The sequence below is a fragment of the Pituophis catenifer genome, unplaced genomic scaffold (genome assembly GCF_029215685.1).
Source record: "Pituophis catenifer annectens isolate HBS135680 unplaced genomic scaffold, rPitCat1.0.hap2 SCAF_7, whole genome shotgun sequence".
Lineage (NCBI taxonomy): Eukaryota > Metazoa > Chordata > Lepidosauria > Squamata > Colubridae > Pituophis > Pituophis catenifer.
In genome coordinates, this window is record NW_027256887.1 from 5,183,175 (window position 1) to 5,208,057 (window position 24,883).

General features: G+C 46.1%; 1 protein-coding gene across 1 annotated transcript in view; it reads left to right on the forward strand.

Moving 5' to 3' along the window:
* Positions 1-18,768: 18,768 nt before the first annotated feature.
* Positions 18,769-24,883, forward strand: part of NAMPT (nicotinamide phosphoribosyltransferase) — a 28,291-nt gene continuing 22,176 nt past the window's right edge. The window contains exon 1 of the mRNA XM_070946650.1: positions 18,769-18,950. Coding sequence (XP_070802751.1) covers positions 18,891-18,950 — 60 coding nt within the window. The 5' untranslated portion in view covers positions 18,769-18,890. The remainder of the gene's footprint in view (positions 18,951-24,883) is intronic.

Genomic DNA, 24,883 nt, shown 5'->3' on the forward strand with positions numbered 1-24,883 from the left:
GGCTGAAGAGGATGTGGTGCCAGAGGCAGAGACTCAGCCAGGGCCTTCAGAACCTCCAGAGGCTCCTTCAAGTGGAGAGAGCGAAGTGGAGGAGCCTCTCCTCAATGCTCGAGCACGCAGGGCTGCCAAAAGGCAGGAGTGGCTACTCAGGAGGAGGAGGTCTCCTCGAGAGTAGGGCTTGAGGATAATTGGCAACTCCCTTAGCCTATTTAAGTCACACGCCTTTAGTAAGTTTCTTGCTGGAAACAACTTGTAATTATCATCAGAGCATTTTTGGAAAAGTCTTATCTTGCTTTCTGGGCTGGTTGCCAACCTTTGCCGGACTTTGGTTTATTCTTGCTACTTAATTAATTTGATAAGGACCGTTGGTGTGTGTCTATATCCTCGGGAATCCAGAGCTGGGGCAGAACATAACCCAGTAGTGGGTTTCAAATTTTTTTACTACCGGTTCTGTGGGTGTGGCTTGGTGGGTGTGGCAGGGGAAGGATACTGTAAAATCTCCATTTCCTCCCGATCAGCTGGGACTCGGGAGGCAGAGAATAGATGGGGGCAGTCAGAATTTTTACTACCGGTTCTCCGAACTACTCAAAATTTCTGCTACCGGTTCTCCAGAACTGGTCAGAACCTGCTGGAACCCACCTCTGCCTTAACTGTTATACCACCCTGATTCCTGCTTTAAAACACTACAATGAGATGAACTATGAGGAATGTGAGCCTACAGAACAAATCTTGCTGAACGGGACAAACCAGATACCAGCTAATAAATGATTCCATTGCCCTGCTTAAAAGGGTTTGCATAAAGGATACTGCATTGTTTCAATCAAATGCCCCACAGTTCTTTTTGAAGGCAAATAGTTCTCAGAGCAGGTCGTGTTAGCGTGATAAGCAAAGTAAAAAATAAAAAAAAAGACCACCTCCCTAATTTGACAAATTAAAAACAAACAGAATAAGTTACGTAGCCAGAAATGTTCCAATACCCCAATCTAACTGCAATGTACCTAATGCTGATCCAGTTCTACAGAGGAATGATGGAGTCCGTCATCTGCACCTCCATAACTGTCTGGTTTGGCTCTGCAACCCAACAAGAGAGACACAGACTTCAGAGGATAATTAGAACTGCAGAAAAAACAATGGCTACCAACCTGCCTTCCACTGAGGACCTGCACGAGTCAAAAAGAAGGCTGTGAAAATATTTACAGACCCCTCGCATTCTGGACATAAACTGTTTCAACTCCTACCCTCAAAATGACGCTATAGAGCACTGCACACCAGAACAACTAGACACAAGAACAGTTTTTCCTCGAACGCCATCACTCTGCTAAATAAATAATTCCCTCAACACTGTCAAACTATTCACTAAGTCTGCACTACTATTAATCTTCTCATCGTTCCCACCACCCATCTCCTCCCACTTATGACTGCATGACTGTAACTTTGTTGCTTGTATCCTTAAGATTTATATTGATTGTTTCCTAGTATGATTTGATTGTTTACCCTAGGACTATCATTAAATGTTGTACCTTATGATTCTTGATCAGTGTATCTTGCCTTTTTATGTACACTGAGAGCGTATGCACCAAAGACAAATTCCTTGTGTGCCCAATCACACTTGGCCAATAAAAAAATTATATTCTATAAAGAATTCTATAGACGTCTTGGCCACCTCTGAAGAACCAGCTGTTTTCCCACGGTTAGCAATAAAAGCAGTTGAAAGGAAGTCTTCATTAAATAATACAAAACACAATTTGATAAGAAAACAGTGATAATTAAACGTTCATTCCAATAAACAAATGTTTTAAAATAAAGGCCTGTTAGAAGTAAATTGAAGCATCTATCTCCAGCATATTTTAAAAATATGCTTTAATATTAATATTTAATATTTTAAAATTAAAAAAGGGGAGAAGAACGAATGGGTTTCAAAACTAACTGGTCATTACAGGTAGTCCTCAACTTACAACCATTCTTTAACTGACCGAAATTACGACGACACTGGAAAAAAAGTGTTATGACCATTTTTCACCCTTATGACCATTGCGCCATCCCCATAGTCATGTGACCAAAATTCAGCTGTTTAGCAATCGGCATGTATTTATGACGGTGTCCCCAGGGTCACACAATCTCCTTTTGAGACCTGACAAGCAAAGTTAATGGGGGAAGCAGATTTACTTATCAACCATATTACTAATTTAAACAACTGCAGTGATTCACTTAACAGCTGTGGCAAACAAAGGTGGTAAACGTGAAAAAAAAAACCTTTTAAGTGAGGCACAACTCACTTAACAACTGTCTTGCTTAGTGACCGAAATTTTATGGACTCGGTTGTGGTCCTAAGTCAAGGACTACCTGTCATTTATTTTCAGGAGACAACTGTAGTGCAGAGGAGCCAGGGGACTAAAGTCAGTGCGCACCATGCACTAAATGCGAGGGGTGCGCGCGCAGTGCACATCAAAAGGAGGCATGCGGTAATTAGAACAGCGCGAGAGGGGGGGTCATCAGCTGTGGCGCACAATCTTTGAAAGCATTGCTTTTAAAAGTAAAAATAAAGCCTCTGACGATCGCACTGCACAGCTGGGATCGTCAGAGGCTTTTTTTTTACCTTTTCAAAGCATTTTTTCTACAAGGTTGTAGAAAAAAATGCTTTTAAAAGAAAAAAAAAGCCTCTGACGAACAGGCAACTCAGCTGGGATCGTCAGAGCCTTTTAAAAACATTTTTTTTTACAACCTCGAAGAGGTTGTAGAAAAAATGCTTTGAAAAGGTAAAAAAAAAGCCTCTGACGATCCCAGCTGAGTTGCCTGTTCGTCAGAGGCTTTTTTTTTTCTTTTAAAAGCATTTTTTTCTACAACCTTGTAGAAAAAATGCTTTTAAAAGTAAAAAAAAAAGCCTCTGATAATCGCGCGACTCAGCTGGGCATGGTGGGGGGAGGGATTTTTGCTACAGGTTCGCCGAACCACCCACCGCCATCGCTACCGGATCGGGTGATCCGGTCCGAACAGGGAGCTTTTCACCCCTGGCTAAAATGGCATCATCTCTAATGTTTGTCAACTTACTGTCCTTCATGTTGAATCAATCAACGTCATCCAAGCCAATCTTAAAATCTAGGTAGGTTATGTTAGAAACTGGATCTAGCCCAATAACTCAAAGACATAGCCCAATTCTTTTCAGTAGTTTTATTGTTGGTCTGTTGGTACTGGAGGTCACTGACCTTGTACCTTTCTCTTTCAGGTATACATCTGGAATCAACTGTGGAACATGTGGTTGGCCCTTTTGTACCCAGGAGGAGGGGTCAAGAGGTAAGGAGTGGTTACAGGGATTATGGGATATGTGGTTAGTTAACCCTTGAAGGACCGGGTGGTCAGGGAGAAGTAATAGTTAGGCATTTATCATGACAAAACCCCCTCTAAATGCCTAACTGGATACCAGGGGTAATGTATGCGCACATACAGGAAATACACAAGTACAGACATGAATTACAAGCAAACACGCATTTTTGACATTAGGTAAGCATGTTGTTTATGTGGTAGGGGTTTAGTGAGAATATCTGCTGTTTGCTCCTCTGTGTCACAGTGTACTGCTCTAATGAATCCTATCTCTGAAAACTGCCTGACGTGTTTGTATTTAATGTCAATGTGTCTAGAACGCTGACCTATGGCATCGGCCCTAGAGATCTCTATTGCTGCTTTGTTGTCTTCGTGGATAACTATTGGATATGAGGGTTCAGCCCAGATGTCGCAGAGCAGGTCATCGAACCATACTAAATTGTTTGCGGCCTTTGATAGGCAAACAAATTCTGCTTCCGTGGTTGATGTGGCCACCAGTTTTTGCTTTCCAGTGTACCAATGGATGGGGCAATTGTTGAGTAGTAGCACGTAGCCAGAGGTGCTTTTTCTGCATCCTATGTCCCCAGCCCAGTCAGCGTCAGCATAGCAGGTTAGCTTTGGTTTCTCGGATGTTTCTGGTTCTAGGCAGAGTAGGGCATCCGCGCTGAATTTTAAGTATCTGAGTAGTCTTTTGATGGCGTTCCAGTGTATTAACGTGGGCTTGCTTACATGCCTGGACAGTAGATTGACGGCTAAGGCGATGTCGGGCCTGGTCCAGTTGGATATGTATAGCAGTGACCCTATCGTTGATCTATACAGTTTGTTGTCTGTGAAGGGTTCAGATTCCTCATACATGGTCTTCAGGAACTCAGGCTGCATGGGGGTCTCGCTGGGTTTTGCTTCGGACATGTTGCATTTGGACAGCAGCTCGATGATCTTTTCTCTCTGGGAGAGGCGGAAGCCCTTGTTGGTTTTTATCACTTGGACCCCTAGGTACCTGTCAATCTTCCCGAGTGACTTTAGGGAGAAGTGGCTACCCAGGTCGGTGGCGAACTTGTCACATCTGTCCTTGTGTTTGCTGATGTACAAGATGTCGTCCACGTAAACGAGCACACCCTCGAATGTGTTGTTTTCTCTCCTCGTAAAGAAACATTTGTCGGCTGAGGTGGCCTCGAAGCCCATGGATCTGAGGGCCTTGGCCAGGCAGTCATACCACCTTTTGCCTGACTGCTTGAGTCCGTACAGGCTTTTGTTCAGCAGCCAGGTTTGGTCCTCGCCTTTGTTGTATCCAGGCGGCGCCTTGACGTATATTTCTTTGTCCAACTCGGCGTGCAGGTACGCTGTTTGCACGTCGAACTGGAAGACCTCCAAGCCTAGGATGGTGGCTATCACCAGGGCGCTTTTGACGCTCTCCGCCCTGACGGTTGGCGAGTAGGTGTCTGTATAGTCTTCGGGGTATCTTTGGGCGAAACCCTGCGCGACTAATCTTGCCTTGTATAGGACCTTGTTGTCCTCTAATGTCTTGACCCTGAACACCCATTTGGTTCCTATTGGTTTTTTGTCCCCTGGAACTTGGGCAGGTGAGTATACCTGGAGGTTCCTTAGGCTTTCCATCTCCTTCTCCATGGCAGACATCCATTTTTCTTTTTCTTCCTGGGGGAGCCCGAGGATGTCCTCATATGAGCTGGGCGTGAAATGGGTGTTGTGGATGGTCATAACGTAGTCCTCTAACTTCTTTGGTAGCTTGTTTCTGGTTCCTCTGATTGGCCTGCTGGGGGTTGGTTCGGTTTCCTGCATGTTGTCTGCCTCATTATCCGTTAGGTCATCTATCTTCAGTGAGGGGTGCCCTTCTTTCCAACCTTTGACGCTTGCCTTGCGATGGTTGGCTTTGTGCCCTGTGACCTCTCTGACCTCCCTTTCCCCTTGGTCATGCTCGAACGTGACCCTATTGGTTGGGATGTCATTGGAGTGTACCCTCGACCAGTTTGCGTTTTCGTGGAAACTGGCTGATCTGGAAACCACAAAACGGTTATTGTTGTCGACAAATCTGTAGCCCTTTGTGCCCGGTTCGTAACCCACGAACCTTAACCTTTTTGATAATTTTTCCCCCTTTCTTCTTAGCTGCCTGGGAATGTGGACATCAGCTGGGGCGCCGAATATGTGTAAGTGAGCAATGTTGGGCTTTCTGTTGTATAGCATCTCGTATGGTGTCTTATTGATAGAGCTTGACCACAGTCTATTCAGGGTGTAATTGGCGTAGTGTAATGCCTCTGACCAGAAATGCTGCCCCATCTCAGCATCCTCCAGGGCGCATCTCATCATGGTTTGCAACACCCCGTTTTTTCTCTCTGAGACTCCATTTTGGAAGGGGGAGAAAGGTGAAGAGGTGTAATGCGCTATGCCCTGCTCCCTCAGCCACCTTGTGAACTCTTTGGCCATGAACTCTGAGCCCCTATCGGTCATTATCTGCCTTATTCTCATGTTGTGTTGCATGTCTACTCTCCTGTGGAATTCTTTAAACCTTTGGAACACTTCATTTTTGTGTCTCAGGGAGTAGACATACCCGTACCTGGTGTAGTCATCTACAATCGTGAGGAAGAACCGCTTCCTATGTCCTACAGAGGGTTTCATTGGCCCTACCAAGTCCATATGCACCAATTGGAAGGGGTATTCCGTGGTTCGTTTGGATCCCCTGGGGATGGCCTTAACCTTGATCTTAGAACGCTTACAAACTGAACACTCCAAGTAGTTTTCGCAGTTCTTTACTTTGAGACCCTCGGTACATTCCGTCATTTTCTTTACAATGGGGAAGCTTATGTGTCCCAGTCTCCTGTGGAGGAGATGGGCGCAGTTATCATGCAGTGGCTTGCCGATAGATACGGACTTGCTTGTCTTCTCATGGCTACTTCCTGCCTCCTGCTGCACCCCCTCTGTTTCTGGATACTTATCTATCCTGTGGTTTGTGCTGGTATCAATGCCTTCTTCCTCTCTTGCATTGGGTGTGAAGTAGGGGAGTCCCTCGTGTATGGTTACCTTTCCTATCTCTTTCCCCTGCTTGATCAAGTGTGCCTTTCCATCTTTAAACTTTATTTCTATATTTGTGTCTCGTGTTAGCCTCGTGATGGCCAGCACATTGTGGGGAATCTCTGGTATGTACAGTACCTCCTTTAAGTCCCCTAGCTGTGTGATGTGTACGTTTCCTTTCCCCACTACTCTGACCTTGCTTTGGTTTGCCACCTTTATCTCTGAGTCTATTTTTGTGAGTGAGTCTAGCAGCTCTGGGTTACAGGTAGTGTGACTTGTGGCCCCTGAATCTAGAAGCCATGAGTTTCTCTCTATCTTGTGTTTGTCATCTGGGTCATCGTGCCTGATCCCGTACATGGAGCCAGAGCTACTCTCCCTGGAGTGGTCTCTGCGCTCGTGGTGTTTCTTGGGGTTGGGTGACCATCCTCGCCCCCTTTCCTTTGGGTACCTGCGTTCAGGTGACCTTCCCCCTCTACTGTCGTGCTGCCCCCTATCCCTATGGTTCCTGGGGCAATCCTTTTTTAAGTGGTTCCTCGATCCACAAGCATAACATTCTGAGGTATCCCTGGCCCTATCCTGGAAATCCACCCTCTTTGTGGGTCTGGGGTCCCCTTTGGCTAGTTGGCGTTCCCTCCTCAGGGTGTCCTCTGCAACAAGCTGACTGGTCAGTGAGCCTAGTGTGAGGTATTGCATGTTGAGGCTATTTAGTTGGGTCATGAATATGTCCCAGCTGCTATCAAGAGAGTTTATGATTATGCTTATCATGCTCTCTTCAGTGATGATTTCCCCCCTCTGCATGAGTTCTGTCCTTGCAGCATTCATCTTTAAGATGTGCTCACTCATGGGGACCCCTGCCTTATGCTTGGTGGAGTGGAACTCCCTGGATAGTCTAGTGGTGGTGGCTCTGCTTTGGCTATAAAACAGGTTACATAATTTTTGCATAATATCATAAACAGTTAGATTGTCCTCAATAGATGGATACATAGCGGATGGAATGGAGGTTAACATGATGCAAAATGCCCTGTGATGAATGCAGTCAATTTCCAGTGACCAGGGCTTTTGGGGAGGTTTGTTAGCTAGGAACAGTGCATTCTCTCTCATGAGAGCAACTCTTAATTGTTGGCTCCACTCTATAATATTACCCCCATCTAACTGCAGTTTTGGCAAATTGGCATAATTTGCCCCAGAAATGTTAGTAAGGTTACTTACTGGGGGGAGCTGTCCATGGTCCAAGTTGTGATTAAATTCACAATAAGGCTTTGGGATGTCTGTGGCCATTCTGTACTTGCTTGGATCTATGTAACTTGCTTCTCTTATTACAGGCAGGTACTGGGCATGCGCGAAGCTCATTCCGCGCTGGAGTCCATCGGGTGAGGTTCCTGTTGCTGGAGCTCCCAGGCCTAGGCCTAGGCCCGTCGGTGGGAGGCTGGACCCGCCTCCGGTGGGTCCGAAGATCCCTCCCTGAGGTGGACACCACTGCTGGATGGCCGGATCCCCGGCGAAGAAGGGCAGAAGGTGAGGGGGCGACGCGGTCGTAAGTCGAGGACTTTCGCGGGTCGGCGGCGCGGCAGCAGCGGAGGTCGTAGGTTGAGGACTTCCTGCTCCCGGCGGCTCGGCGGCAATGGCGGCGGCGGCGGCTGATCCTCCCTCGTGGTCGCTGGTCCCTGGTCGCGTGGACTGGCCTGATGGGTGTCGTGGCGTTGGTGAGTAGCCGGTCCTTCTCTTCTGCCTCGGGCCTCGCGTTGTCGGTGTAGCGGGTGGTGAGTTCGAGTCCTGCGGTTGACTTTTCCTGCAGGCGGGCGGTCTTTTGTGCCGGTTGCTGGTGCGCGCGGAGTTTTTTGTGGGCTGTGCCTCGGTTGCCTGGTCTCTGTTGGTTGTCCTGGCCTTCTTGTGCCCCCCGGGATTTTTCTTCGATTTATTGAGTGCCGCGGGAGGCTCGAAAGCAGAGCCTAGGGCAGCGGTGATGGTCTCGATTGCCTTTTGCAACTCGAGATCGGTGGGCGTTTTTCTTTTTGTTATTGCGATCTCTTCGTGGTCGCTTTCAGAGTTGGGCTCTTCGTAGTCACTTTCTGAGTCTCCCTCGTCTGTTTCGGGGTTCGGGCATTTTCGCGCCAAGGGATTCAAATCCTGGCTTCCCATTGGCTGGTGCTCGTCCCAAGATGGCCGCCGGGAAGGGGGCGCGGAGATGGATTCTGCCGGCTCAGGGTCATCGGGTTGGGGTGGCTTACCCTTTTTTGCTGGCTTTTCTTTCTCTGTGGTCTTTGGGGCCTCGATCGCTGCTTCTTGTTGCTCGAAGAGGCTTTGAAGGTCCGCGATGAGGTTTTCTTTGTTGCTGTTTCCCTCCATCAGTTTCAGGATGGAGAGTTTGAATTTATTCATTTTCTGTGCTGTTTCTTCTTCCGGGGCGATGATTTCCTTGGATGGCCCCTCTTCATCTGATTGTGAGTCCAGGCTGGAGTCCTGTTCGCTTCCAGCTTCTGTCTCCTCCATGGCTGTGGCTTCGGTTGCAAGCTTCTCAGCCATCTTCTTGGTAAGAGCTCTGGTCTGTGCTCTGTTTGCTTCTTCAGGATAGGTGTTGGGTTCAGTCATTGTCTGGAGTTATGGGCAACCGACCTCTGCTACCATTTTGTTAGAAACTGGATCTAGCCCAATAACTCAAAGACATAGCCCAATTCTTTTCAGTAGTTTTATTGTTGGTCTGTTGGTACTGGAGGTCACTGACCTTGTACCTTTCTCTTTCAGGTATACATCTGGAATCAACTGTGGAACATGTGGTTGGCCCTTTTGTACCCAGGAGGAGGGGTCAAGAGGTAAGGAGTGGTTACAGGGATTATGGGATATGTGGTTAGTTAACCCTTGAAGGACCGGGTGGTCAGGGAGAAGTAATAGTTAGGCATTTATCATGACAGGTTAATACAAGCATAGTTCTTTAACCTGGATCCAGTCATCTTAGGACTTTGAAGAAGACAATATCTCAAGGAGGGTACTCAATGGCTGGTACTCCAAAAAAAAGAGATCCTGTTAAAGAGATAAAAACGTTTTATTGCTGTTCCACCATTGTCCTTTTTTGCTTCAGAATTCAGAATTCGCCTCCAAGCTTAATTCTAATCTCTGGCCTGAGAAAGCATTTTCTTACGTGCTTCTTTCTCATTTGCTAAAATCTTACCTGACTACTTGGTAACTCAGCAAGGCTGTAAATCTAAGAAAAATTCAAATGGCTTGCCAAATCCAAAGCATAGGAGTCAAGCTGGTTACTGGAACGTCCAGTGCCACGTGTACTTAAATCCCATTTAGCAATTGTTGAACTGCTAACGTTTAGTATCGTCCTACAAATTGGTATTTGAGGAAACTCTTCTCTAGTTTGATAATCAGGGTGTCAAGAAGGCACATGATTAGTAAGACTGTTTAGGGTTAGAGTCATATTGATAAGAAGGTGTATTTCAGGGAAACGCAGTTCCGATAATTGAGATATCCTTTGTTTCCCAAAAGATCAGGGTTCTTTAGAAACTTTGTATGCGAATGACTCTAAAATTATGGATGCCTGAGATCTCAGAATCATGTAATATTATACTTAGGTTATCTCAGAATTATGCAAGTTATTATAAACAAAAACTGCAGAATAGATAAACAATAGAAACATAACCCATGTTTCTGTTTTAGTAATTGTTGGTTCAAAAGCAAAGCACACCCTGCTAATCTTAAGAGGCATATATTTGTTTGATTTTTATTTCACCGTTATTACTTTGCAAGTAATTGAAGGCGGTGAACATACATAATACTCCTTCCTCTTTCTATTTTCCCCCAAAACAACAGCCCTGTTGTTGTAGAATGATGGGACCAAACAACATTCCTTGGTCAGCCAGAGACAGTTTTATTTGCGCAGTTTCAGAACCAGATTTGTATCTGCAATTCTGAACAAGGAAAGAGTTCTGATATAACTGCTTTTATGCATATCCAAGACAAAGGATTCTGCTGGCACATCAGTTTTTCATATATGGTTAACATACATCCGTTACATGATAATTGACACTTTTTTAATTACTAAATTCCTGCCCTAATTTATAGTACATGAGATAATTTTAGCTAAACATCCTCCTCTTCTGTAATCACTGATCCATAGATCCATGGCTGTCCTTGGATTAATAAGTAACTTTTTGTTTCAGATGGATGTCTCTGCATCCTTGACAGATAGGCCCCTCAAAAGATATATATTATATATGGTCCTTGTATCTTTGACAGATAGGCCCCTCAAAAGATATGTTGCCAAGAATGGAATTTCGCTGACTTAGTGTAATTTCTAAACAAGCACTTTTCTGTCTTATAATAATGTGAATAAAGAGGGTCCTTCAGTGTTCATATAGCTGATCCTATACCAATGACATTATTCACATTACTGTGAAGTAGGTTGGACTGAGAGAAATTGACTGGCCCAAGGTCACCCAGTTGCTTTCATGCTTAAGGCAGGTCTAGAACTCACAGCCTCCTAGTTTTTAGACCAGCACCTTAACCATTACACCACACCGGTTCATATTTCTGTGTCAGAAGCACCCAAGTGCTTCCATGGTGAAAGGATTTGTCAGTGACATCACTGTTGTCTGGGGGACATTAAGTTGCCCACCAAAGTGGTATCTATTTATCTACTTGCGGTTCTGCTTATGAACCGCTGGGTCGGCAGGAGCTGGAGCGTGTAATGGGAGCTCACCCTGTTCTCCGGCAGCAACGGGTCTCGAACATGAGGCTGCCAATCGTCAGCCCAGCGTTCTAACCTAGTGAGCCCCCGCACACCTAAAACTGGCTCATTAATCAATATGTTTGCTTGTCAAGCTGGGGTGACTTGGTTGGGGTAAGGGGGATTCCCCAATCTTAAGCAAATTTAAGCAACAATTTGATCTGGGTCAATGGTGGGATTCAAATAATTTAACAACCAATGACTGGCTGGGTGGGCATGGCCATGGTGGGCAGGGCCAGGGGGTGTGACAGATAGTACTCGGCCTCAGTGGTGGGATTCAAATAATTTAACAACCAGTTCTCTGCCCTAATGATTTCTTCCAACAACCAGTTTGCCAAACTGCTCAGAAAGTTAACGGTTCTCCCAAAGTAGTGCGAACTGGCTGAATCCCACCACTGCTCGGCCTCCTGCACCCCCCTTGGAGCAAAAATGGGCCACGGGGGGAGGCACCGCATCCCACGTGTCCCGTTTTGGGCCTAGTAGGCCTCCCTGCACTTATCTGGGAGCCAAAATGGGACGTGTGGGGACTCCTGGAAAGGGTGGTGGTGGTTAACCAGCAATTTAACAACTGGTTCACCGGCCCGAACTGGCTGAATCCCACCACTGATCTGGGTATGATCAAACAAATGACAGTGCCCAAGGAACAGCATTGGCCATTTATCTTTTCATTTAGCAGTAACAATGAATGGTGACTTACCGAACAGATAAAAGAAAATTTTTAGACTCAATTTACATATTAGACTAGATGGTAATGTGGCTTGTTTGATTTTGGCTTAGCTATGGCAGAATATATAAGAATGTAAAAAAAGCCAAAACATGAACACCCTCAGTAATACACAAGATATTTGTAGATCAATTATCTAGAGCAATATAGATGAAATAATATTATTTTTCTGCCTGTTTTCTTAGGCAGGAAGTGAAAAAAAAATCCAGCGTACAAAAGGAAAGACGATATTATGTTCTTGCCACAATATATGGAGATGACATATTCCATATGACCACAAGAGGACAACAAAGGGACATAGAATTTTTACTCTTTGCTGCCATCAAGTGTTCATGTGGAACTTTGCCGCTCAGATTTAAGCAGTCCTACATATAGTATTGAAGAAATTTGAGAAGAGACACCACCCCACCACCCCCATCAGATCTTCAAACTTGATTAGTTCAGACAGGAAAAGGCGCTTCTTTAAATACTAGCCTTTAAACATAAGTATAAAATCTTAAAGTGGACATAGAAGCAAATAAGCAAGGAGCGGAGCTGCACCAAATTAGGTAAGATGAAACACTATCTGGCTGCAGCCATTAGCTCTCTAACTGGTGAATTCTCCAGAAGCTGAAACTTCTGTCATCTTATATTACAAAAATATAATGAAGAGGCTGCCAGAGCAGGGATCATGTAACAGCAAACTGAACCTTTACAGCCTAATAAATATGTTTTATCAGCAGCAGCACTGTATGTTAAAAGTAGAGTAAATCTATTTTGGGGGATAATAATTTTGATTAAAGTGCATCCATGTAGATTACAAATTAATATAAAGTGGGCCTTTAAATAAGGACCAGAGAAAATTATTATTTTTTTAGTCCAGCAATCCGGGCCTTAAAACACATTTCTATCTGGTTGTGTTGACCCCCTTCTGCTCCAGAAGTTCCCTCCAGAAGTTGTGAATGCTCCAACACTGGAAGTTTTTAAGATTAAGATGTTGGATAACCATTTGTCTGAAGTGGTGTAGGGTTTCCTGCTTGAGCGGGGGGTTGGACTAGAAGACCTCCAAGGCCCCTTCCAACTCTTCTCTTCTCTTCTCTTCTCTTCTCTTCTCTTCTCTTCTCTTCTCTTCTCTTCTCTTCTCTTCTCTTCTCTTCTCTTCTCTTCTCCTACACAAGAATCTTCATGAAGGTTCCCAGGAACCTCATGGGAGAAGAGGCAGTGGGAAAGGAGGGAGGGAGGGAGGAAGAGTCAGTCAACAAGATGGCCAACAGGAAGGAGGAGGGAGGGAGGGAGGGAGGAAGGAAGGAAGGAAAGAAAGAAGGAAGGAAGAGGGAGGGAGGGAGGAAGGAAGGAAAGAAAGAAGGAAGGAAGAGGGAGGGAGGAAAGGAAGAAGGGAGAGAAGGGAAGGAAGGAAAGAAGCAAGCAAACAAGATGATCAACAGGAAGCAGAAAGGAGGGAGGGAGGAAGAAGGAAGGAAGGAAGGAAGGAAGGAAGGAAGGAAGGAAGGAAGGAGGGAAGGAAGGACAATGAAGGGAGGGTGGGTCAGTCAAGAAGATGGCCATCTGGAAGCAGAGAAATTGGGGTTCCAGACAGCATCTGAACCCCTACCCTTCCTTTTCGTTGCTATATTTTATCAGCAAGGATTTAAAAAAAAAAGATGACCACATAGTACAAATGTCAAAGCTGCCCTTCCAAGCCTCTTAAACCCTGAGAGGAGGAGGAGGAGAAAAGGGCAGATATTATGATGCCTTGACTTGAGGTTAGGAGGGGATTCCCAAGAGCAGGAAGCAAAACAAGGGAGAAGTTCCTCCCAGTGAGAAAATGCCTTCACAGCATTTCCTACAAAGCAGAAACTGCATGAATCATGTTAAGGGGATTAATTGGTCCGAATCCCTCACAGCACCAGTGATGGCACCAAATTTAGAACTAGGCTACACTAAGTTTTGCTTTCCCAGAAAAGCCGCATAGAAGCGGAAGCATAGGAATAAAAGCTACAACATTATTAAAAGAGGCGAGTACAGGTAGTCCTCGACGTACGACCACAACTGAGCCCCAAATTTTGGTTGCTTAAGCGAGGCCTTTGTTAAATGAGCTTTGCCCCGTTTTACGACCTTCCTTGCCACATTTTAAAAAGTGAAACACTAAGTTAGCAACACCGTGGTTAAGTGAATCCGCCTTCCCCGTTGGCTTTGCTTGTCAGGTGGTCGCAAAAGGGGATCGATCATATACCGTCATAAATATGAGTCAGTTGCCAAGCGACTGAAATTTGATCACTTCACCCTGGGGTCGTAAGTGTGAAAAACAGCCATAAGTCACTTTTTCCAGTGCTGTTGTAACTTCGAACAGTCATTAAACAGTGCTGTGAGTCAAGGACAGTTGCTCCCGGTTCTGTCCGGTTCTTTAGAACCGGTAGTAAAACTGGCGGGAGGCTCCGCCCACCCACCCGGACATCATCATGGGTGATCTGAGCATGCGCAGAAGCATGTGGACGCGGTCCCGTTGCGAACCGGCAGTAAAGGTAAGTAGAACCCACTCCTGGTCAAGGACTACCTGTACATGGAATATTATCAAAAGGTGAGTGTGTCTGTGAGCGTGTGCAGGGGTGGGCTTCAAATAGTTTAGCAAGGGATTCTCTGCCCAGTTGCTGAGTTGGCGTGGCTATGGTGGGCGTGGCCTAGTCGGCCTCCTGCACCACGGCGGTGGGGGGTGCCCTCCCTGGGCTCCAGAGGCTTTCCTTGAGCTTTCCTCGGGCGCCGGAGGCCCCTTCCTGAACTTCCCTCCCCCAGCCTCTACGTGCACCGTGCACTTAACTGCATCCAAAACAGGCCGCGTGGGGGCTCCTGGGAGTGGCGGGGCGGGTGGGACCAGCCAGGAGTGGGATTTGGGGGTTCTCCGAACTGCACAGAATCTTAGCTAGAGGTTCTCCCGAACCCCTGCGAACCCCCAGTAGCCCACCACTGAGCATGTGTATATGTTTACATTTCTAGTTTCCCAGTGACCATTCTTTTTTTTTCTTTTTTTTTAATTTTGATTTATATGCCGCCCTTCTCCGGAGACTCAGGGCAGCTTACAATGTGCTAAGCAATAGCCTTCATACTTTTGTATATTTATATAAAGTCAGCTTATTGCCCCCACAATCCGGGTCCTCATTTTACCTACCTTAGAAAGGATGGAAGGCTGAGTCAACCTTGAGCCTGGTGAGATTTGAACTTGCAGTAATTGCAGGCAGCTGATGTCAATAACAGTGCTTTAGTCTGCTGCGCCACCAGGGCTCCTAATTCTTATTGCATGAAGGGACACTGTTCGAATGACAGCAGGAGAACTTAAGCGTTAATCTTGCAACAAGGATGAAAGTTAAAAATTAAGCCATTGTAAGAGAATTTGAATTCAAGGCAATGTGAAAGGAATAGACGTTATAAATGTTACAGAATTTCAAAGTGTTAATCCCCGCACAAGCGATATATTTTGGACTGAAAAGTATAATGATTGCATGAGTAACCTCAGTTAGATATTATAGGACGTTCATTCACAATTAGGCAGGAAACAGAGGCAGAACACGTATTGTGGCTTAGTTTTTTTCAACCGGAGGGAATATGTTTTACTAGAAAATTATTCATAGCAAGAGAGAGAGGCAGGGCTGAAATGAAACTGAAAATTTCATATTCAGAGGAAACTCATTATTTCCTTACCAGATTCATCAGCGCCTTCAAGGCAAAGCTTTTAATGTACTGCTTTCACTGGAAAAATTCTTAAAAATTCAGGGATATTCGGGGATGTATCTGCCTTGAAAGTAGCTCATGGTGAACCGTATTGCACAGTCAAACATAAAGAATTGACCACAGGCAAAGTTTTATGACATTTCAGTCATAAAACATAGCCAGTTTGGGCTAGTGGTTAAGGCACCAGGCTAGAAGGCAAGAGATTGTGAGTTCTAGTCCTGCCGTGGCCATGAAAGTCAGCTGGTGATGATCTTGAGTCAGTCAGTTTGTCTCAGCCCAACACTCCTCACAGGACTGAGGTTATGGGAAAAATAGGAGGAGGAAAGAGTGCTGGATATGTTCACCACCTTGAGTTATTTGTAAAAATAATAAATACATTCCATTTTGCAGCTACTAAGATTGTTGGACGAGCAGGTACAAAAACAGCCAGGGAAGTGATTGAAACCTGGGAAACAGAAGTGCAGATTTATCCTCAGCTTATCAAATATTTAAGAGACAGGGCTTGGCAGCACAAGGAAACAACAGTCAAGGATTTAATAGCCAGCCATCAACACCTCAATCAATAATTAAAAAGCCATACACAACTTAGGCACCATATAAATACCACCCACAGAATAGCCCAAAGCACACACACTCTGCTACAGAGAAATTCTTTGAGGATGGGCTTCAGCATGAGTCCAAAAGCTCGGAAGACTAAACCTCTAGACCAGTGGTTCCCAACCTTTTTTTGGCCATGCCCCACCTAAGCATCTCTAAAATCCTGATGCCCCCTCCTGTGAGATATAATTCGTACTATTCAAAAAGTGAACTCCTACTCACACGGAGGAAGCTAAAAGGCCATTAACTTGGTTTAAACAAGGTTCCAAATTGCCCCCATTAAAAATCAAATTGCCTCCCTGTGGGGTGTTGGGAACCACAAGATTGGAGCCTGCAACATTATCCTGGGAGATGTATATTCGCCTTCATTTGTGGAAAAATAATAAAAGTGGGATGCAAATGAACAAATACGCAAAGGACCCAACTCTCTGGGGGAAGGCTGTAATGCTAGGAAAAGTGGAAGGAGAAAGTAAAGGACTAACAGTAAATTGGACGGATTCACTCACAGATGGGAAACTGAAAGAGGTTACGGACAGATTGTCATGGAGAAAACTTACGTGGTTTTATAGGAATCGAAAATCAATCAAAGTGGCAAAGCAACTCTGCAATTATCAACAGCTATGAACAAAACCTGAGTAAATGTAACCAGTCAGATAAGATTAAAGTCAACATTTAGGCTTTAATGTAATACTTTCTTGCCAAATAGATGTTGCAAGAGATTGCTGAATCTCAGCCCTGCCTGTGGGGAAAAAGGAATTTGTTGACTTGTGTTATGTAACCTACTACAGAATTTGTGTTTTCTTTTCCTAATCCCTCCCTCCCCGAGGTTTTGAAGGGAGCTTTACAGGTTGCACGAAGGCCAGGATTTTTTGGCACCCAGATTGAAATGGGACATTAAAGCCTAAAGGTTAGCCCTTCAGGTACACAGCTCGATAAAGTTAGGTTAACACTTTATACTGTGCCAACAGTAAACCAGGTTTGTACTAGACTAGCCTCATACTGAGCCAAAAATAAACCATGTTATGGCTTAATATGTGTGTATGTGTATATATATGTGTGTGTCTATGTATCATATATATAGCATATGAATAAGTATGTACATGTATGTATGCACACAACGCACACACACATATATCAGAGGTGGGTTTCAGCAGGTTCTGACCAGTTCTGGAGAACCAGTAGTGGACATTTTGAGTAGTTTGCAGAACCAGTAGTAAAAATTCTGACTGGCCCCGCCCCCACCTATTCTCTACCTCCCAAATCCCAGTTGACCAGGAGGAAATGGGGATTTTGCAGTAACCTTCCCCTGGATTGGGGAGGGAATGAAGATTTTACAGTATCCTTCCCCTAGAGTGGGGTGGGAATGGAGATTTTGCCATAACCTTCCCTTGGATTGGGGAGGGAATGGTGATTTTACAGTATCCTTCCCCTAGAGTGGGGTGGGAATGGAGATTTTGCCGTAACCTTCCCTTGGATTGGGGAGGGAATGGAGATTTTACAGTATCCTTCCCGTCACGCCCACCACTGGTACATTCACATTTGCTATATGATATATATACATACATACATACATACACATACATACATGTATACGCACACATAAAAAATTCTGACGCCTGCTCTAAAGTGTGTGTACACTTTTGAGAGCCTGGGTTATAATTTTTTTTAAATATGTGCCAGTGTGTTAGCAGAAAAAAAGTGACAATAAAGCTTATCTCGTCTTATTTTACTATCTTATTTTAATGTTTCTCAATCTCAGCAGCTTTAAGAGGGGGGGGGAACCTTAATTCTCAAAATTCCCCACACATTAGTGCCAGTTGGGGATTTTTGGGAGTTAAGGATTTCCCCCCACCCACCCACCTTCCCTTCCAACAAACGAGCTTGACAAACATGGACTTATTGGGACCCAGAATTTTTTTTTCCTTCATGGTTTATTCCCCCGGGTGGGTTTCCGTCTCTCCTCAGAGGCTCAAATGTCAATTTTCCATTTTTTGTTTTTTTTTTTTTTAAAAAATGAGGCGGTGTGTGTGGGTGCTTTATTTTATTTTTTTTAAAACCGGCGCCTTTCTCTTCTCCTCACACACGCGGAGAGAAAAGCGGGCGCGTTCACACGTGCAGGCGAACCCCCCCTCCTTCCCCCACCCCCCGCGTGCGACCTTCCCCAACTCGCCTCAAATGTGAGGAACCGAAAACAGAAACCCCGCTTCACCGCGGCTGCGCATGCGCGCTTTCTCCCTCCCCGCGGCCGTCACCCCGCGCGCGCGCGCGTCCCCTCACGCCCGTCCCGTCTCCCGAACCACCCTATCCCGTCCAACCACAGGCGAACCCCAACTTCTCCCGCGCGTGACGTCAAAACCCTCCGACTCCGCCCCTCCCTTTTTTTTTCCGTAAAATTACGAACCCAAACAAGAGACGCGCGAAGGCGTCTTCGAGGCTCTCGCTGGGGCCGTGACGTCCCTCCCTCTCCCCCCCCCCACTCTGCGCGAGCGGGAGCCAATGAGCGGCGAGCGGCGGCGGCCGGGGGGGGGTTTGGGAGTGACCTCACAGCTCCTTCTTCGCGCGTCCCCGCCCCTTTCCCCTCTTCGGGGGATGTCGCCCAATCCCCGGCCGAGGGCCGGCGTGACGTCAAGGCCCCGCCCCGCCGTCCCGGAGGGTGGGCAAAGGCGAGAGGCGGCGGAGCCTCTTTTGCGCCTTTGAGCTCGAGGGGAGACTCGCCGGCGGGGCGAGCCTTGGAACGCGGTGCCCTTCAAGCTTTCCCACCCGCTCCTCCGCCGCTTCCTCCGGGCCCCAGCCAGCATGGAAAGCGCCGCGCTCGGAGCCGAGTTCAACATCCTGCTGGCCACGGACTCCTACAAGGTTAGAGACCCGGTGGGGGGGGAGATCAAATTGGGGAGGGGGCGCACGAGAAAGAGGGGGGGGGTCCCCCCATTATCCCCCCTCCCCAGCTGGCCTGGCTCTCCTTCCACGCTTGCCCAGCTGCTCTCTCTTCTTACCCCCCCCACTGCCCCCCCCAGGCTGATCTCGGGGTGGGGGGGGGTCTCCGGGGCGACCTGTGTGACGTTGACTTGCTGCAAAAAAGTGGGGGGGGGAATAAGGGGGTCGCTAAAAGAGCTGGGGAGGGGGCCAGGGGCGCGTTGGTCTTGATCCCTGAGTTCCAGCCTCTCTCTTAACCTCCCCCTCCCCATTTCCCCATAGGCGCAGGTTGGGGTGGGGGGGGAACCTTCCTTCCCCCCCCTCCGCTTTGGGGGTGAAGGGTGTGCCTGCAGGTAACCTGGAGGTTGGGGAGTCTCCCCCCTTGGAGAAATTCTAGGGAGGAGGGGGAGGGATATGGGGGTGGGGGGCGCCTGCACTTAGCCTGGAGGTTGGAGGGGGGGGCCTTGGAGAAATTCTAGGGAGGAGGAGGAGGGGGAGTTATTTGGGGGGTTGGGGGGGCGCCTGCAGGTAGCCTGGAGGTCGGGGAAACTGGAGGGAGGAGGAGGGGGAGCAATTTGGGGGGTTGGGGGGGCGCCTGCAGGTAGCCTGGAGGTCGGGGAAACTGGAGGGAGGAAGAGGGGGAGCAATTTGGGGGGTGGGTGGGAAGCGCCTACAGGTAGCTTGGAGTTTGGGGAGCCCCCCCTTGGAGAAACTGAAGGGAAGGAGAGGGAGCGATTTGGGGTCGTGGGGGGTGCCTGGAGGTTGGGGAGCCCCCCTTGGGGAAACTGGGGAGGAGGGGAGCAATTTGGGGGTGCTGGCGCGTGCAGGTAACTTGGAGTTTGGGGAGCCCCCCTTGGAGAAACTGGAGGGAAGGAGTGGGAGCAATTGGGGGGTGGGAGGGAAGCGCCTACAGGTAGCCTGGAGTTTGGGGAGCCCCCTTGGAGAAACTCTAGGGAGGAGAGGGAGCAATTTGGGGGATGGGGGTGCCTGCAGGTAGCTTGGACTTTGGGGAGCTCCCCTTGGAGAAACTGGAGGGAAGGAGAGGGAGCAATTGGGGTGCTGGAGGCCACCTGCAGGTAGCCTGGAGGTTGGGGAGCCCCCTTGGAGAAACTCTAGGGAGGTGGGGGAAGGATTTGGGGAATGGGGGGCGCGTGCAGGTAGCCTGGAGTTTGGGGGAGCCCCCTTGGAGAAACTGGGGAAGGAAGGGGGAAGAGATGATGGACGGGGCCGACCCCCGCTTTTGGCCCTGTAAATGCAACCCGACCCCACCCCCCTTGGGTTGCAAAAGATGGATCCCTGGGACTTTTTGCACGTGGCTAGACCAGAGTGCTGGGCAGCAAGAGAGCCCAGAGGGGTTCCTCTCCTCCTTCGCCCTTGCTGGGGAAGTTTCCAATGACATGAAAAGTACGCAGAAAGAGAAAGAGAGGAGAAGCAATTGAGCAAGATGCAAAGTGAAACTTGGAGGCAGGAAGATGCGGAGTAACTCACGCCTTTCAAAGAACCTGAACTGCCCGCCTTCCCCGGGAAACCGAAACATAAAATTCTTTATAACTTCAGGAGAGTTTGGCCCTCCTCTCTGCACCTCTTCGGTTGGTGCAAAGTGAATTAACCTTGAATTATGGTCCGAACTCCTTTTGATGTTGCTTGCAAAGAGAAATTAACTACTGACTCGGGTTTTTCCCGCAAGCCGGGGTTTGCAAGCTGGAGTAATTTCGCTTCTTGCTCTCCATCGGAGCACCGACTCTTTTACTGATTAGGAGGAAGAATTTATAAAAGTCTCATAAAAAGCTGCTAGTATTTTCAAAGTTACAGGTGTCAGCTTTTTAGCCAGATCAAACCAGTTGGGCTTCCAAAAATGTCATTATTTGCATGATTGTAGAAGGCCAGAAAAAAAAAAAAAAGAAATTGATTTTTAAATATTGATAGCGGAGGGTTTTTCTTTTTTCCTTTTTTAAATCGTTAGGGCTTTTTGGTGGGATCCCTTTATCGGCTGTGTTTGTGTATATTTTATGCGCTGCGTTATAATTACAGTAAGAGTTTATATATTGGACTCCCAAGATATTTATTTGGAGAAGAGGAACTGCTGGTGCAGAAAGCATTTCATATATCCACAGGAGGCTCTACCAAGTTGTGCCAGTCACAGAGTCCCCCGAGGCTAGGAGTTATACAACATGCAAATCTACAGCTTGAATGCTTCAAAGGAAGCAGGAAAGTTAAGTTTGACTGAGATGGGGGGCGGGGGCAATGTTTAAACTTCTAATGGAAGTCTTTCTCAACATATTCAGTTAGATGTGCTGTGCAAAGGAATAAGCTCCATGATCTTTAAGCAGCATAGAAGTAGTGGGTATTGGGGTTCCAATGCAGCCAGAGAAAATCAGTTTGGGGTAGCAATTCACTTGGAGCAGGTGGGTAGGAGATAGGAAGGAAGGAAGGATGAGAGGCAGGAAGGAAAGAAGAGAGGGAGGGAGGGAGGAAAAATGAGAGGAAGGAAGGAAGTGAAAATGAGGAAGGAAGGACGGGAGAATGAGAGGAAGGAAGGAAGGAATAGTTGTGCAAAGGAATAAGCTTCATGATCTTTAAGCAGCATAGAAGTAGTGAGTTTTGGGGTCCCAATGCAGCCAGAGAAAATCAGTTTGGGGTAGCAATTCACTTGGAGTAGGTGGGTAGGAGATAGGAAGGAAGGAAGGATGAGAGGAAGGAAGGAAAGAAGGAAGGGAGGAAGGAAAGAAGTGAAAATGAGAGGAAGGAAGGAAGGACGGGAGAATGAGAGGGTGGGAGAGAGAATGAGAGGAAGGAAGGAAGGAAGGAATAGTTGTACAAAGGAATAAGCTTCATGATCTTTAAGCAGCATAGAAGTAGTGAGTTTTGGGGTCCCAATGCAGCCAGAGAAAATCAGTTTGGGGTAGCAATTCACTTGGAGCAGATAGGTAGGTGGGTAGGAGATAGGAAGGAAGGAAGGAAAGAAGGGAGGGAGGGAGAAAGAATGAGAGGAAGGAAGGAAGTGAAAATGAGAGGAAGGATGGATAGATAGGTAGGTGGGTAGATAAATGTAGGTAGATAGGAAGAAAGGTAGATGGATGAATGGATGGATAGAGATGGATAGATAAACAGACAGGGAGGGAGGGAGATAGATAAATCAACCAGTAGATTCAGAAGCAAACTTCACCGGGATTTTAAAGCTTACAATCCTCTTGGATTTTTTTTTTTAAGACATAGGATAGATTTCCTTCTGCAGGAAGGCACAACTTAGTCTGTCCAGCTTATGGGCCGGAAGTATTGGAAAGCACAAACTACGTATATTTGGGCAGGGGAATTGATAGGAAAAGCGCCTTTCCTTTTTCCCTGCCAGCTTGTTGTATTTTATGCACTGCCTTAATCCACCTAAGACTGCCAGAGATTTTTTTATCATGGGATCACAAAAACAATATTAAAACCCAAACGGTCTTGCTTGTTAGAAAGATCCACCACAAACGAAGATGCGGATGGTAGTGCTTTCTTAATACCCAAATAGTGCCTAGAACAGTTCCGTTTTTTGCAAATTCCAGAAGGCCAAATGACAAGGCCTGTTAGCTGTCCTTGAAGGGGAAATTATTCTCTAGAATGGGATCTTAACTGGGAAAAAGAAATTGTGGGCCCTCACTTTTTCCCCCTCTCGGCTGATTTTGCTGGGGCTGCATGTACCAGATAGGTCGATTCTACTGGGCAAGTCCTGCTGATACCAAAACATCCAGAGGAATCTATCCATTGGATTAACAATTGGAGCCTTGATAGTACAGTGGTCTACGCACCCTGTTATTAACACAGCTGCCTGCAATTTACTGCTGGTTCGAATCTCTCCAAGGCTCAAGGTTGACTCAGCCTTCCATCCTTTCTAAGGTAGGTGAAATGAGGACCCAGTTTGTGGGGGCAATAAGCTGACTTTGTATAAATATACAAAAGTATGAAGGCTGTTGCTTAACGCATTGTAAGCCGCCCTGAGTCTCCGGAGAAGGGCGGCATATAAATCAAATTAAAATAAATAAATAAATAAAATAAAGCCAGAACCCCCAAATACTAAAAATGAATTAATTGAGAAAAGGAAAATACAGGAAATAAAAAGGAAGGGTGATAATGGTGTATGCACTAAATTCCAAATGCCGAAGTAAGCTAGTTACGTATTAAGCCATAATCCAAGATCCTGGATTTTGGAACAAGCTCAGAATTCCTGACACATAAGCTGAAGAGAAAATATTTGGGCCTTCGAATTTGATGTCGTTTGACAGGCCCTCCTTACTGGTTCCTTGATCCTCATTTAACCTTTTGAGCACCTTCTCAATTTTATAAAATGCAGAGGATGAGTTAAATGTATAAAGGATCTACCTCAGGGCTGTCCAATCTTGACCACTTTTAAAAATTGTGGACTTCAGCTCCCAGAATTCCCTAGCCAGCCATGGGAATTCTGGGAGCTGAAGTCCACAAGTCTTAAAAGTTGCCAAGGTTGGATCTCTACATTGTTTATGAATATAGTTCTTTATGAATAGAGTCTTCTGGAGAAAGAGACAAGTGCTTTGGCCTACTTTTTAGCCTATCTGCAGTGTCATAATTCTTCGTGAATAAATTCAGAATTTATACCTGGTAGTCAGAACCGCCTTCCTAATTATTGTTTTGCGCTTGCCTTGTTTCTGCCAGTTCTGCAGTTTTCTGAAAACAATTGTATAAGACAGGGTTTGGGAAAATGAAAAACAAATCCTGCTCAGGTTTCTCAGCGTAAGGTGAATTTGCCAAATGTTTTGGGAATACTGTAACAGTGGGGGGGAAAAAAAGGGAAAAGAATTGTGGAAAGTCAAAAAGTACAGCCGTCGGTGCTTCAATTTTGAACTGGATTTTTCTGACAAGGAATCGTAAAAATCTAGTTCCTCCGCAAAGTGATACTCTTACATTTTAAAATTAAAATTAACCTACACTATAGTATGTAATCTGTATCTTTCCCTTTATGGCCTTTATGTGAAATTTTGGTTTCACAAAAAGTCAGTTTTATCCCAATTATTTAAGTTGGGGATAATGGGAGCCGTAATCAGTCACGTATGAAAGGAAGCTGAATAGATAGTCTGAAGATGTAGATATGACAGAGTTTTCCCTTTTTTAAAATACAAAGCACATGTTTTTACCACTAAAGTTTGATGTACACATAGGTTGTCTGTTGCTCTGTGTGTGCGTGTATAGTTATTACAGAAGATTTTTCTTGGCAGATAAACAATGTTGTCACAGCTTCTGATGGGTATTAGCACCATTAACATTCCCTGAAGTTGCTTACCCATGGAATTGCTGCTCCGAAATCCTTTTGTTAACTAGCTTTTGAGAAAAAAAGAAATGACTCCCTTTTTCAGATGCTATTATTAAAACATAAAAGGCTATTATCATTCAACGTACTGTTTTTTTTACAGACTGGCTTAGTAAGGAAAAGTTCCCTATTTTCCCAGTACAGGTAATCCTCAGCTTACGACCACAACTGAGCCCCCGAAATTTCTTATCGCTAAGAGAGACAGTTGTTAAGTGAGTTTTACCAACCAGTTTATGACGTTTCTTGCCACATAATGGATAAGCGATTCACTGCCGTTGTTAAACGAGTTAACACAGTTGTTAAGTGAATCTGGCTTCTCCCATTGATTTTGCTCGTGGGAAGGTCGCCAATCACAAGCCATTGCAGCCGTCATAAATTGGAGTCAGTTTCCCAGCGCCTGAATTTTGATCAGATGATCAAAATGGTTGCAAACATGAAGAAGAGTTGAGAGTCACTTTTTTCAGGGCCGCTGTAACTTTGAACTGTCACTAAACGAACGGTTGTAAGTCGAGGACTACCTGTACCCCACAGAAGTTATTAAAAGCACAGTTGCTTT